General features: G+C 30.9%; 2 protein-coding genes across 2 annotated transcripts in view; both read left to right on the forward strand.

The window, feature by feature from the left end:
- LOC139483021 (uncharacterized) overlaps positions 1 to 14,593 on the forward strand; it is a 136,689-nt gene that overhangs the window by 33,540 nt on the left and 88,556 nt on the right. The window contains exons 40-47 of the mRNA XM_071267050.1: positions 3,537 to 3,703; positions 4,121 to 4,294; positions 11,657 to 11,869; positions 12,343 to 12,385; positions 12,582 to 12,742; positions 13,178 to 13,345; positions 13,692 to 13,901; positions 14,519 to 14,561. Of these exons, the coding sequence (XP_071123151.1) occupies positions 3,537 to 3,703; positions 4,121 to 4,294; positions 11,657 to 11,869; positions 12,343 to 12,385; positions 12,582 to 12,742; positions 13,178 to 13,345; positions 13,692 to 13,901; positions 14,519 to 14,561 (1,179 nt within the window). The remainder of the gene's footprint in view (positions 1 to 3,536; positions 3,704 to 4,120; positions 4,295 to 11,656; positions 11,870 to 12,342; positions 12,386 to 12,581; positions 12,743 to 13,177; positions 13,346 to 13,691; positions 13,902 to 14,518; positions 14,562 to 14,593) is intronic.
- LOC139481088 (uncharacterized) lies at positions 4,864 to 7,185 on the forward strand. The gene has a single exon (XM_071264177.1). It carries the CDS (start codon positions 5,069 to 5,071, stop codon positions 6,260 to 6,262), a length of 1,194 nt encoding a protein of 397 aa, XP_071120278.1. The 5' UTR covers positions 4,864 to 5,068; the 3' UTR covers positions 6,263 to 7,185.

Genomic DNA, 14,593 nt, shown 5'->3' on the forward strand with positions numbered 1-14,593 from the left:
CGAAAATCTCTTAAGACAAGTGGTTTAGATTTCCCAAATGACAAAAGTCGTAGGAATATTGTTTGTCATCAATACGTAGTACAACTACGTCAGTAGTCTATTATATAATAAGTTCAACTGTTCATGCTGTTGGCGGCAATTTCAAATTAGAAAAAGAAATTTTTCGTAGCTTTTCAATTTGGAGGCAGGTGTGCAAATTAGCGGTGGTCCAAGTTCCGCGACCTTCCACTTTTGCAAGCGAAATTTCGACTAGGATAGTTGGTTTCTAGCTACGCCCGACGTAGTCACCTTACATTTGAAAGAAAATAAGAAATTACTTTGCAAACCTTTTCACCATGTTCACCAAAGTCTCCAATTAAACAAGCTAAAAACTTATTTTTATCATTATTATTCATGACGGCGATGTTCATTTTGTTCAACCGCTAGCTTTATACAGAAAATCGCCGACAAATATTGTATAAATTCGAGTAAAATCGTATCTGATTGACAAAAACAACATTGTAAACACATAACAATGGCGGCCGTGAAAAATTTTACAAAATCGGATCCGATTCCAGAAGCGGATAAGGGTAATTCCGGGTTTGGCGATCATTTACAAAATAAATCCAAGCAGGTGAAAAAATACATCTATGCATGGTAAATGAATATAAACACTATTATTGTACACCGAAAGATATATGTACAAGAAAGAAAAAGCAGAAAAATATTTTATTCAGAAACTCAAAATTACTTTTTGACAAATTTTAATTTAAAAATCCAATGCAACGTGACAGCTGGGAACAGTATATCTAACAATATACATGTTCATGGTCACAGTCTAAATTTTCTTTATAAATGATAAATGATGATAATGCATGTGAGATGCTTTTAAAGTGTAAACATATTACTGCAATTTCGAGGGGTTATTTGTTTTTCTCAATTTTGAAGGGTCAATTAAAGTAGCTTAAAGTTTCATTCTTTATTTTCACAAATAATGCAACTATATTATATATACCTTAATGTAAGTAAATCATATGATATATAGGTGGCATTCTTTGGGCCACTTTACCCCCTCCTGTTTGATAACTTGGAAACGGTCGAGCTCCCCACCCCTAAACCATATGAGGGACAGATCCAGGATTTTAGGTTAGGAGGGGCGCAAACTTAAATTTTCGCCGAGCAGAGCGAGGCTAAAAAAAAATTGAGGTAAAATTATCAGAATATTCTTTATTAAGCTGAGAACAACCCATACTTTGCAAATTTAAGGGGGGTACAAGCCCACAACCCTCCCCCATCTGAATCCGCCCCTACATATATTCAAGTATAGGACAATATGATAAATAAAAAATGAAATATAGGGGGAGTCCCTGGAGTTACCCCACCCCCTCCTGTTTGAGAACTTGGAAACGGTCGAGATCCACACCCCTAAACCATATATATTCATGTTTGTGACAATATGAAAAATCAAATGAAATATAGGAAGAGTCGCTAGGGGTCACCCACCCCTCCTGTTTTAGAATTTAAAAATGGTCGAGATCCCCATCCCTAAACCATATATATTCATGTATGGGACAATATAACAAATCAGATGAAAGATAGGGGGAGTCCCTGAGGTCACTGTTCACCCTCCTGTTTGAGAACTTGGAAATGGTCAAGATCCTTACCCCTAAACCATATATACTCATGTATGGGACAATATAACAAATTAAATGAAATATAGGGAAGTCCCTGTGGTCATCCCAACCCTCCTGTTTGAGAACTTGGAAACGGTCGAGATCCCCACACCAAAACAATATATATTCATGTATGGATCAATATAACTAATTAAATGAAATATAGGGGGGTCCCTTGGGTCACCCTTCCCCTCCTGTTTGAGAACTTGGAAACCAATGAGATCCCCACCCCTAAACCATATATATTCATGTATGGGGCAATATAACATATAGAATGAAATGTAGGGGAAGTCCCTAGGGTCACCCACCCCCAGTGGCGGATCCAGAAATTTTCATAAGTGGGGCCCACTGACTGACCTAAGAGGGGCCCGCTCCAGTCACGCTTCAGTGATTCCCTATATAAGCAACCAAATTTTTTCCCAAAAAGGGGGGGGGGGGGCGGGCCCCCTGCCCCCTAAATCCTCTGCCTACCCCTACCTGTTTGAGAACTTGAAAACCGTTGAGATCCCCACCCCTAAATTATATATATTCATATGTATGGGACAAAATAACAAATCATTTACATTTACTATGGGCAAGTCAGTCAGACCTCACCTTTGATCCCTGTTGTAGTGAACATTTGTCTGATTCGTGTCTCATAACTTTTGTACTATAGAACACAAACTCAGTTTTCTTTCCAGGGAAACCAGTCCATTCATACTATTACATGTTCATACTAAGTCAAATAGAACTTCTAGCAGTCAAATAAAACCAAGGTTAACTACCAAGTAGAACAACTGCAATCATTGGGAACTTGTACTACTGCAGACTCACCATAAAAAATATACATTGACATATGCATTGCTTTTGAAACCTTGATAACATATAAATTATTTGCCTTAATAAATAAATCATTAGATAAACATGAATGTACTATATATGAATGTTTAATGTTGAGGCAACATTGCAACAGTTTTCATAATTACGGTTGCCTTGGTTTTTGGTTAACTGCCTTCAGCGCTTACAGCGCTTTGATTTTTACACAAACATCGTGCTGATGTAACTAATGAAAATCACGTCATTAATCCTTCAGTCCTTTCACACATTTAGCAATTGTCAGGGTTATAAACATCTCAGGATTAGATCTACTCATTATTACAGAATATTCAATGAATATACATTCATCGTCTAATTGAATATATCGGATAATCGGATATTTTTAGCTGACATTTTGGGTATCCGATTTGCCGGAGTCTACTGTATTAGTTCTTGTCTGTCATTCCTAGCTTTATAATGACCTTAAGATATTAATCTTGTTCTCTCATTGAAATTTACACCCCTTTTTATTTAAATGAAGACTTTATCTTTTATATTTTGCAAAAAAAAATCTATCATCAATAAGGTCAGACAAAAAGCTGAATAAAATTTCACACAGGCCACAATTTTGAAATATGAATATACATTTGTAAGATCTATTTAGGGGCCGCTATTTAGACTGTTGGCTTAATTTGTAGCAGAGACTTTGTTGCAAATATTTATTTTATTAATCACTGATTTAGCCTTATCTCTATTTATATATAAATTCTTTACTTACTTTATTAAACCTTCCTACTTAATTAATTGGTTCTTGACCTGAATATGCATGAGACATTTGCCACTGGACAGTGAACATACACAATGAATTCAAAATGGTATAACAGTGATTATTTTACTGATATGTTTCTCTTTCAAAATACAAAACAAAATTTAGAAATCATGTCTTTCTGACCTACATTTTACACTTTAATGACAGATTCTTTTTACACAAGATTTACATTCAGGGGACATAATTTAGTTTTTTTGACTACATGTATCTATTTTGTCTTAAATAAACATGATTAAATGTCCATTTAAAATATTTTACAGATTAACAGTAGATGATTTATCAGAAGAAAACCTGTATATTGTAAACATGAACATCAGTGTATGTTTTGAATCGAAAGGGCCATGTGCTATAGAATCAGCTGTAATCCTTCAAAATTCTTTGATACCTAAGATGCAGTGCAATTTCACACATGGATTCAATATACAAGGTACACTGGCTGTCTTGAATATCAAACCAGCTTTATTAGTGGTTATTAGTATTTTTTTGAATGAAGGTTGTTTATAAAGGCCCTTAACCATAGAACTGTTTTATTTAAGGGGAGAGACTAAATTTCAATACTACTAACACTGATTTTAAGAACAGAGATCGTTGTATAAGATGTGTGTAAAATTTATATGCAAAAAACTTGAGTTTAAATATTGCAATAAATAATTGCAAAATAGTAGGCTTTTACTTTATGTAAAAAACATGCAAGTAAACTATGAATACAATGTTGACCAGAAATGATGAGTTATCAGTTCTTGACCATTTGGAATAATGTTTTATGCTTTTTGATCAAAATCCTCACAAAACAAATGAATCATGCCTTCTGTTACCTTATTTATGATGTCTTGGAATGTTTTAGGATTTTCCCTGTCAAGATGGCTGACAGAAAGGGACCTAAAAGGAACCAAAACTATACCAAAGTATATTGTATCCCAGATGATGGAATATTTAGACCTGTCTTCCTACCTACATGACACATCTTGTAATAGACAGGTAGCACCTTGGGGACCAAACTTTGATGGATGGATGAAAGGTAAAATTGTTCTCAGTTTTCTTTGCTCTTATATTAATTAGAGATGGGTGTCATGTGTATGGAATCACATGGGAAACACCTGATATCATAAAAACCACTACTTAGAAGAGTTAGTTTTTAATCAGTTTGTAATTGGCAGATCAGCAGGAAAACATAGGAAGTATAAAAAAATGTTATGCCTAAGTTCTCAAGTTAAGGTTAATATGTTTTTCTTTGTCAAATATGAGTTTTACATACTTCAGTGGAAGGAGATATTGTAATTACAATGTGTTAAGGATAATTGAAGCCAGCACAAATGGATAAATACAATGTGAGGGGTAATAGTCAATGAGACAGCAAACCAATAAAAAAAACTTTAACCATATATCTAAAAAAAAGTCATAAGAACAAATGCTTCCATTGTATTACCTCACTATAATTTTGCATGACTTCCAGGACTTTCAGCGCTTTGATTATTTAACTGTTGAATATTTTACTAGTTATGTATTTAAAATTTTTAATTTAACAAGTTTAGGAGTGAGGATGTGGTATTGTATTCTTTTTGGACCAAGTAGTAGAATATGTAAGGGGCATCGAACGATATCCACGGAACTCGTCGTGCTCCTTAAATATTGTTAAATAACCAAAGAAATATTCGTCTAAGATTACCAATTTGTATAGTGTTACAGAAAATAACAATCAGGAAAGTTTGAAAAGTATATTAAACATTTTAACAAACGCTTAACACCGTAAATTTAATATATCCAACCAGTCAAGAAAACCAAAACAAACAACATGGCTGAAATCAACTCATATTCCGATGCGGTTTCACAACCAGCATATCATAAACATACCAACTTTTACCCGATACATGAAGGTCTTGAGGAACTGAGGTCAGTAAAACCGGTATTCATTTTAGAAACAGATTTATTTGGCAATACAGAACTCCAACAAAAAGACTTCTTACAACATGAAGAAGTTTACAAAAGTATCGGTTCAGAGGTACCCAGATTCCAAATGAAAGGGTTACAAAGAGTCAAGGGAATGTGGCGTATTTATCTTGCACAAGAACTAGCAAGAGATCACCTCCTTACAAGAGGTGTATCTATACGTAACAAACTTTTAACAGTATACGATAAAAACCCAAGAATCCCTGTAGCTGAACAACGCCCAGAATACCTCCGAATACGTGTGTCCAACATTCCACTATCAGCTGAGGACGGTATGATCTTCTCGTTCTTTCAATCTAATGGCGTAGTCGTTACAAGCTATTTCAGAGAGAGAGTGAGAATAAATGGCGAAATGACCGACTGCCAATCTGGAGACAGAATCTTTTTTGTCGAACCATTGGAAGGCACACTACCCAGATTCACAAGGATAAGCAAGTACAATGCCAAAATATATTACAAAGGCCAAATCTACATAAATGCACATATTACTTGTCAAAAATGCCTGAAAAAGGGACACAAACAGGACAAATGCCAAAACGATTGGGTTTGTAATGAATGTGGAAAAGAAGGGCATAAAGCAAAAGAATGCCAAACTCCTAGTAAACCAGCACCAGATAATGACACTCCTAGTAAAACAGCATCAGACAATGAAGCTAATAAAACAGATGACCAGTCTGATTCTAGTGAAAGTGAAAGTGGGGAAGAGACTGACATTGGTGATCATGTTGATCACAGTGAAACCCCACCTTCACAGTCCATATTGCTACCTACAGAAGCAATAACAGCAAAAACAACAGCTATCAGTAAAGTCGTTACAGAAATTGATCCTGATTCACAGGAGAAAAAAACAAGAAAAAAGAAAAACAAAGACAAAACAAAAAACAAGCCAAAAGTTGAATCAAAAGGACCAATAGACAAATTCATTGTAAACCCTGAATCAACAACACCAGTACAAAAACAGGGGAAAAGACCAGCAACAACCCCTACAGATGAATATCACAAAAGACAAACTGATTCCAGTAAATCATCAAAGACATAGGTACAAGAACAGTTACCATATACCATTTCCTTTCAAAATATATTATCCATACAACAATGCCTAAGTCAATGGACATAATAATTTGCACTTGTACAAATATCTGTATATACTCCTATTTTATATATATTCATAAAAAACAATTAAAAAAATATGTGGCAGTGTATGATACAATAACATTAGATTGTATATACTCTGCACAAAACAAAATAAAACAATAAACTCTATATATAGATTGTTGTCAATATAATATGTATAGATCAATGAAACTAATTCTTCTTTTTTCATATGAAACAACTAGTATAGTTATATATATATATGTAATAATTTGTGTTTCAATGTACCACAATATCAATATGTGCGCTATGTCATATAATCATGTAAACAGAAAAGCAATAGCACTCTACTATATTTATATAGATATGCAAATTAATTCCATCGCTATTTCCACACACCTGTATACAAAATGTAAACAAATCAGTTTGACCTATTTATACCTGTTTTTATATGCAGATAATTATCCTTTTTTAGTTGTAGCCTCAAAAGTTTTCATTCATGTATTATGTCTTCATTTTTTTAATTATTTGCATCAGAATCTCCGTGTCCTGCTAAATATCTGTATAATTAAAGTCAAGCCCCTTAAACAAAATAGTTGTAATATTATCTGTACTGTTATCACAAGCATACGAAAGTATTTGATAATATTCTCCCGTTATTTTTGCTACTTGGTTATTAATGTCTTTATTTCTGAAATGTGTTTTAAAAATATACAATTAACGAAAAATAAATTCAATACTCACCAATTCAGAAAGATATATATTACATCCATCACATTTATATATTTCTATGTACGGTATATTAGTCTATTAAAGTTAATCCTCGTGCGAATTAATCGTTTTACATGTGAAGGTCAATATATTTTACCAGCTAACAATTCTAAATATAGAAATAGGTGGAAACCTAATAAAGTCAGTCAATATGAAATTAAATGTATGTGTGTACATGTAATTATATTTCGTCTAGCAACTCACACATGTACAGTCAAAGCTAAACCTGTCACTAGAGATGCACATATGATTGTATTTTTAGCTCTAAATTCTGTATATATTTGTATGTATATTATGCTTTTTATATTTGAAATACATGTATCAAATACTTTTTTAAAACAAAATCAAGATGTCACTTAATCCATTGCATATATGTTCTTTAAATTGTCAGGGGTTAGGAAAATATGAAAAAAGAATTAGACTAAAAGAATGGATAAAACAACAAAAATGCAACATAATATTTTTACAAGAAACACATTTTTCGAACAATTTAATAGATAAAGAATTTACGGGCGATTTATATCATAGTTTTGGAAGCACACAATCAAGAGGTGTTTCGATTTATATCAACCAAAAAATTAAGTATGAAATCATAGATAAATATGTAGATCAACACGGAAGAATTGTTTTAATCAACATAGAAATCGACAAAAATATATTTACTTTTGTAAACCTTTATGCCCCAAACACAAGTAAAGATAGAAATATATTCTTTAAAAAAGCTTTAAGTGTCATTGAAAAATATAGTCTTGGTATAATTATCATAGGCGGTGATATGAATGAAACGCTTAATATAAAAGATAGAAAAAGTAATAGAAAAGATCAACAAAAAATAAAAAATAAGACAAATGGGCTAAAAACTCTGATAAAAAAACTAAAAGTTATAGATATATGGAGAGCTATAAATCCAAATAAAACGCAATATACCTGGAAAAGAAAAAATAATGAAGTAGCTAGTAGAATTGATTATTTTCTAGTAAGTGAAGATGTGAGACCAAGAGTACTCAGCACTGATATACGACCTGCAACAATTCAATATACAGATCACTTAGCGATTTCACTTAAAATTAATCATTGTCAAGGGAACAAAGGAAAGGGATACTTCAAATTAAACAATAATATCCTTAACGACGAATCATACAAACTAAAAATAAATACTTTGATAGATAAATATGAAAAATTAAGAAATAAAAAAAGTCTAGCAATCGTGTGGGATCTTTTTAAAATAGAAGTTAGAGAGAAAACTATAGAACATTGTAAAATAAAAGCTAAACATAAAAGAGATGAAATTACAAAACTAGAACAAGAACTTAAACTTTTGAATGAAATTCACGATAACTACATAGATGAAAAAAATAATAATTTGCCAAATATAATAGATTCAATAAATAAAACAGAAGAAACACTACAAACTTTATATTCAGATAAAATAAAAGGGGCACAAATAAGATCACGAGTTAAATGGATAGAAGAGGGCGAAAAAAATACAAAATATTTTTTGGGATTAGAAAAATCAAGACAAACAAGGAAAAACATTACTGCTATAAGAGACAGTAAAGGAGAATTAACAGAAGATCAAGGCAAAATATTAGAAACGGGGAGAAATTATTATGTCAATTTATATAAGTCAACTAATCCTGATCTAACAGAAATTGAAAATTATATTGAAAAAACTAAAATAAATTACAAATTAAGTACAAAAGAAGGTAATGAAATTGACGGCAACCTGACAATAGAGGAATGTACACAATCTGTTTTTAAAATGAAACATAATAAAACACCAGGTATCGATGGTCTCTCAATTGAATTTTATAGAGCTTTCTGGTCAAATTTACAAACCTTTGCTGTAGATGTTTTTAATAATTGCTATGAAAAAAAAGAATTAACAAATTCTCAGAAACTTGGATTGATTACCCTTATATACAAGAAAAATGACCCATTAAATTTAGATAATTATAGACCAATTACCTTACTAAATGTAGATACCAAAATTATAGCATACTCTCTTGCACAAAGACTGAAACCAATATTGCATAAAATCATTCATAGTGATCAAAACGGTTATGTAAAAAACAGATATATAGGATTTAATATTAGACAAATCCAGGATATTATAGATTATTCGGAAAAATTCAATGTAGATGGAGCTATCTTATTTTTAGACTTCACAAAGGCATTTGACTCGCTAGAATGGGAATTTATGTATTGTTCTTTAAAGAAATTTGGCTTCCAGGAATCTCTTTTGAGGTGGATAAATACTTTATACACAGATATAAAGGGTTGCATATTAAATAATGGCTGGATTTCAAGACCCTTCAACATTGAGCGCGGTATCCGTCAAGGGTGTCCCGCGAGTTCTATAATTTTCGTAATTGCTGTTGAAATTTTAGCTAGTAGATTAAGACAAAATAAAAATTTTAAAGGCTTTCAAATTAAACTAGATAATAAAACCCATACATTAAAATTAAGCCAGCTTGCAGACGACACCACTTTATTTTTAAATTCAAAACAAGAAGTGTCATTAACTCTGAATATTATAGAAATTTTTGGATCACTTTCAGGCCTAAAGCTTAACCGAAATAAAACAGAAGGAATATGGCTCGGCAATTTAAAAGCCTGCAAAGATAAAGTTGAAAACATTAATTTTACACAAAAACCTATAAAAGTTTTAGGAATATACTTTGGACTTAATAAAAATGAGTGTAAAAAATTAAACTTGCAACGACAATACGAAAAATCTGAAAAAATAATTAAAGATTGGAATAAAAGAAATTTAACTATGTTAGGTAAGATAACTCTTGTTAAATCATTAATCTTACCGAATATTACTTATGTTGCATCTGTAACCGAAATTGATAACGAATACCTAGCAAAATTTAAAAAAATAATATACAGTTTTATATGGAATAATAAATCTGAAAAGGTTAAAAGGGATATAATAAGTAAAAATTACCATGCTGGCGGGCTTAAAATGATAAACATAGATAAATATCTAGAAGCGATAAATATTAGTTGGGTAAAAAAACTCATCGAAAACGAAGATCTATCACCCAATTGGAAAGTATTACCAAGATTTTATTTTGATAAATTTGGACAAGAATTCCTTATATTTAAAATGAATTTCAACAATATTAATTTGGTCTATAAACTGAAAAAACTAATTCCACAATTTTACTTAAGAATAATCAAATCATGGATAAATACAAAATCTGAAAAGGAATTGGATCATCTATCATATAAACAAATAAGACAGCAGCTTATATGGGGCAATAAAAATATCAAATTAAACGGTAAATGTCTCATCTTCAAAAACTGGATAAACAGCAAAATTCTTTTTTTAAATGACATTATTGATAATAAAGGAAAATTTAATCAAAACATGATCTTAGATAAACTTTCCTGTCATGCTAACTGGTTTTCAGAATATTCTAAATTAATGAAAGCAATACCAAAACAGTGGTTACAAGAGCTAACTAAAGAAGAATCATTAAAAACAAAAGTTGCCACTGACTCCGAATATAAATTTAAAGATAAAAAAGGAAAAATGGTATCACTTAAAAACATTTCCTCCAAAGACATTTACATCTCCCTCTTAAATAGATATTATGAAAAACCAATAGGATTTCAAAAATGGGACAACATATTTATCTTGGAAAACAACACAAACAAAAGACAACAAATGCTAAATTATATCTTTTATTATATACAAGATAATAAATTCAAAATGTTAAGATGGAAATTTCTGCACTACATTTTACCAACCAAACAATTACTTTTCTCTTGGAAAATAACTAAAACTCCGCTATGTAATATTTGTGATGTCATCGAAGATTATGAGCACTACTTTTTAACATGCAAATTTCTGAAATCATTTTGGGATAAAATAAAACTTTTACTTGATAAACTTAAAATAGGACATCACATCATATCAATTAAATCACTTTTGTACGGATACAAAATAAACGATACAAGTTACTACAGTATAAATGATTTAATTACAATTATTATTTTTACTGTATACAAAGGATACTATACATCCGAACAAAAAACAAAACAAATTAATATGTTTGAAATTTTCAAAAAAGAATTTCTTCAATATCACGAAATATTGATAAATAAAGAAGGCAAATATGAAAAATTCCATAATCTGGTTGCAGAAAAAATTAAATTAATTTCATAAATTAGAATTTATTATACATCTTGTTATCATATTTCTATTCAGTTACATACATGTCATTATTACTATATATACATATTGTGCACTAACAAGTACTAACTTATCAATAAAATGCTATATACTAACGTTAACGAGGCCGGGATAAGGTACCGGTACTTCATGTATATCTCTAACAAATGTAAAATTCAAATAAAATATTTTAACATTTAAAAAAAAAAAAAAAAAAAAAAAAAAAAAAAAAAAAAAAAAAAAAAAAAAAAAAAAGAATATTTTCTAACTTGTATTTGAATTTCCTGATTTCTCCTTGGCCATGTTTGCACCTCATCAAATATTGTAGAAACATATTTTTTTTTCAATTAATACATTAGTATAGTGTAATTGGTATATTTTCAGAATGTAAAACACCAATATCTGTTCCCTACCTGAAAGAGACAGAGACAACCTGTATAGTGGAGGACACATGTACAGCTGTTAGATGTTGTGTAGAAATGTCCTTACTAGACAGGTCATTTGTGTATTTTATTAAACTGGATGCCTGCAGTTTTGTTCTGAGTGTTGGAATAGAGAAGCTGACTCATAATCATTCACTGATTGGTTATAAATATGGTAAAAAAATATTATTCAAAACTTTGTATAACTCTGAATAAAGTACGGTATTTGTCAAATTGAATCTACAGCTTCAGAATTGAGATAAAAAAAACAAAATGGTCATTGAAATACCAACATTTAAAAACTTTGTTTGATATATATCCTAGTTATAAGATGGAGTTATTCAAAATGCTTTCACAACCATATTAGAATAAGCATATTTTTTACATTGAAATAGAATAAATATCACTTAAATGCAAATGGCAGAGATTTTTGTTGAAATTTTTTTTTATATGTATTGAAAAAAATTACACACAAACAGAAATACCGGTAAGATCAAGCATAAAAATTTGAAACAGTAGAAATAAAAGATTATGAAATTCTTATTGTAATACTCTAAAAAGTAATTCAATTCAGTACCTCACCATTTTTAATGAAATAATCTGGAATATGAACAGTCACAACTATGATCATTTGTTTTCTTTTTGCAGGAGAGAAAAGACAATTTTACATGAATGGAGTGCTAAAAATTGAGTGAGTGAATTATCCAATGTATAATTTTAATTTAATTTCATAGCTGCATCACTTGAAATATATATATATATGTTTATCAAACTAAATTGGTGATATAAAAAAAGATACTTTGTTTGTTCCAAAATTACTTGCTTTGAACATTTCATTTTTTTGTGAATGATTTGTCATATATTTACTTTCCTAATTTTATTTTCAGTTACATCATAGATGAGTTACAGAGTAGCAATGAATTCCTGCTGTCAGTCAACCTTAGTGTATGTCTGGAACCTACCTATTGTGTGATCAATAGGACCATAGCAGAGAATGTAAGGATGCCTAAACCTAAGTGTGACTGGAACAGAGACTATAACATACCAGGTCAGTGGCAAATTGTTTGACGGAGTAAATAGAAATGACTGATTTATTATTTTTGTATCGGAATTGTCTCATGAATTGGATTAAACATTTCAGTATTATTACTATTAACAATTCACATTAAAAAGGTACAGTGAGTCATTACCTTGCTGTAAAATAGTTGTGGAGGACCTTCAAGCAACTAACAAGATGAACATCAGCAATAAATACACAGCCTCATATATATTGGAGGAGTAGTATGTCTCATGTATATTAAACCCATTTCCTTTTCCCTAAATTTCCATTTAATATTATTGCAGGAAAACCTATTTAAATTTTAGCAGCAACTTAAATTTATTTCATTGTAAAATGAAAACCATTTATAGCTACAAGAAATCAAATTTAAATGTCATCCAATATAGTAGAAGCATACAGAATAATAGAAAGTTTGTTTTACAGGGTTCTCATTGAAAAGCTGGATGACAGAGAGACATTTTGTTCCTGGGAACACCCTGCCTGAGTATGCTATTCTGCAGTTGGTTAAAGATCTGGGTGTGGCTGGTTACCTGAAAGGAACACCATGTAACAGAACTGACTATACACCTGCTGTACAGGGATGGAAGAATGGTAAGGAAGTCGAGTTAAAGTACTGTGGATTCATATGTTCATGTGGATACCAATTTTCCTATGATTGAGAAAAACTAGTATTTTGAGAGATATTTGATTTCTTTGTTTTGCTAAAGCCTGCATACATTCCTAATTTGTATTTTGTTGTATGACAACATTCAGTAGATACATTTTACATGAAAGCACAGTCAGGTTTGTACCTTGATTTTTGCAGGATTCTGATATTTACACTTGTCGGGTCATATTTACCGAACAGAATTGTCTGTCTTTGAGTCTATGTTATCTTACAAGGATATGCTGTCTATATGTTTTCTTATCGTACTATGCTTTCCCTTTCTCATCACAGAATGTCCTGTAACAACAGTGATACCATCTCTCCAGAATGGAATGTCTTGTAGACTGCTGTCATCTTGTACTGCTGTGGACTGTTGCTTAGATGTAGACATTATAGGTCATTCTATCAATGCTGTCCTAACTCTTGACCCCTGTGATCAGAGACTGACCATTGGTATAGAGAACCTCATGTTTAATGTTTCCTTGTATGACTTTGACTGGGGTAAGTTTTCTGTCTATTTTAAAATGCTTCAAATCAATTATTTAAGAGTTCTAAGCAAAGTTAGTTTGCATTTATTTAAAATTTCACTTTAAATACAATTATCCAGTCAACAATTTAATTTAAAGGATATTTGACATTTAGTTTTGCCCAATTAACAATTTAAAAGAATTGCAACAGGACGTTAAGCAACCAACAATCAATCAATTAGAAAGAAATATTTAGGGATTATTTGTTAGAAAAAAACCCATCAGTATCCCACATATATATCATATTACCAAAGTAAATATATCTAGAACTTTTAAAAAGTGTAGTTTGTTAGAAAAGAGTTGATCAATGAAAATATTTGTTAGTGGTTGGGATTCTGTCTCAATGAAGAATACTCTACATCTCATCTATTTTTTTTGTAATCATTTACTTGAAACTATATCTTTGAAATGATGAAAATTAGCAGCATGTCAAATGTTTCTTGACTAAAAACAATCAAGGCCCTAAATTATTTTGCATATTTATATTTTTTCTACTAGCTTGACAAAATCTAGTGCATTTTCAAATAATTAATTTGACTCTTAATTGCCCTTAATATAAATTAATCTTGTTTTACCTTATTTATTTTACAGCCACTGGTCACAAACTGTACATGGATAAAGTCTTCCGCTTAGAGTAAGGATATTTATCTTTAAATTGTACTAATG

This window comes from Mytilus edulis, chromosome 7 (assembly GCF_963676685.1).
Source record: "Mytilus edulis chromosome 7, xbMytEdul2.2, whole genome shotgun sequence".
NCBI classification, from domain to species: Eukaryota; Metazoa; Mollusca; class Bivalvia; order Mytilida; family Mytilidae; genus Mytilus; species Mytilus edulis.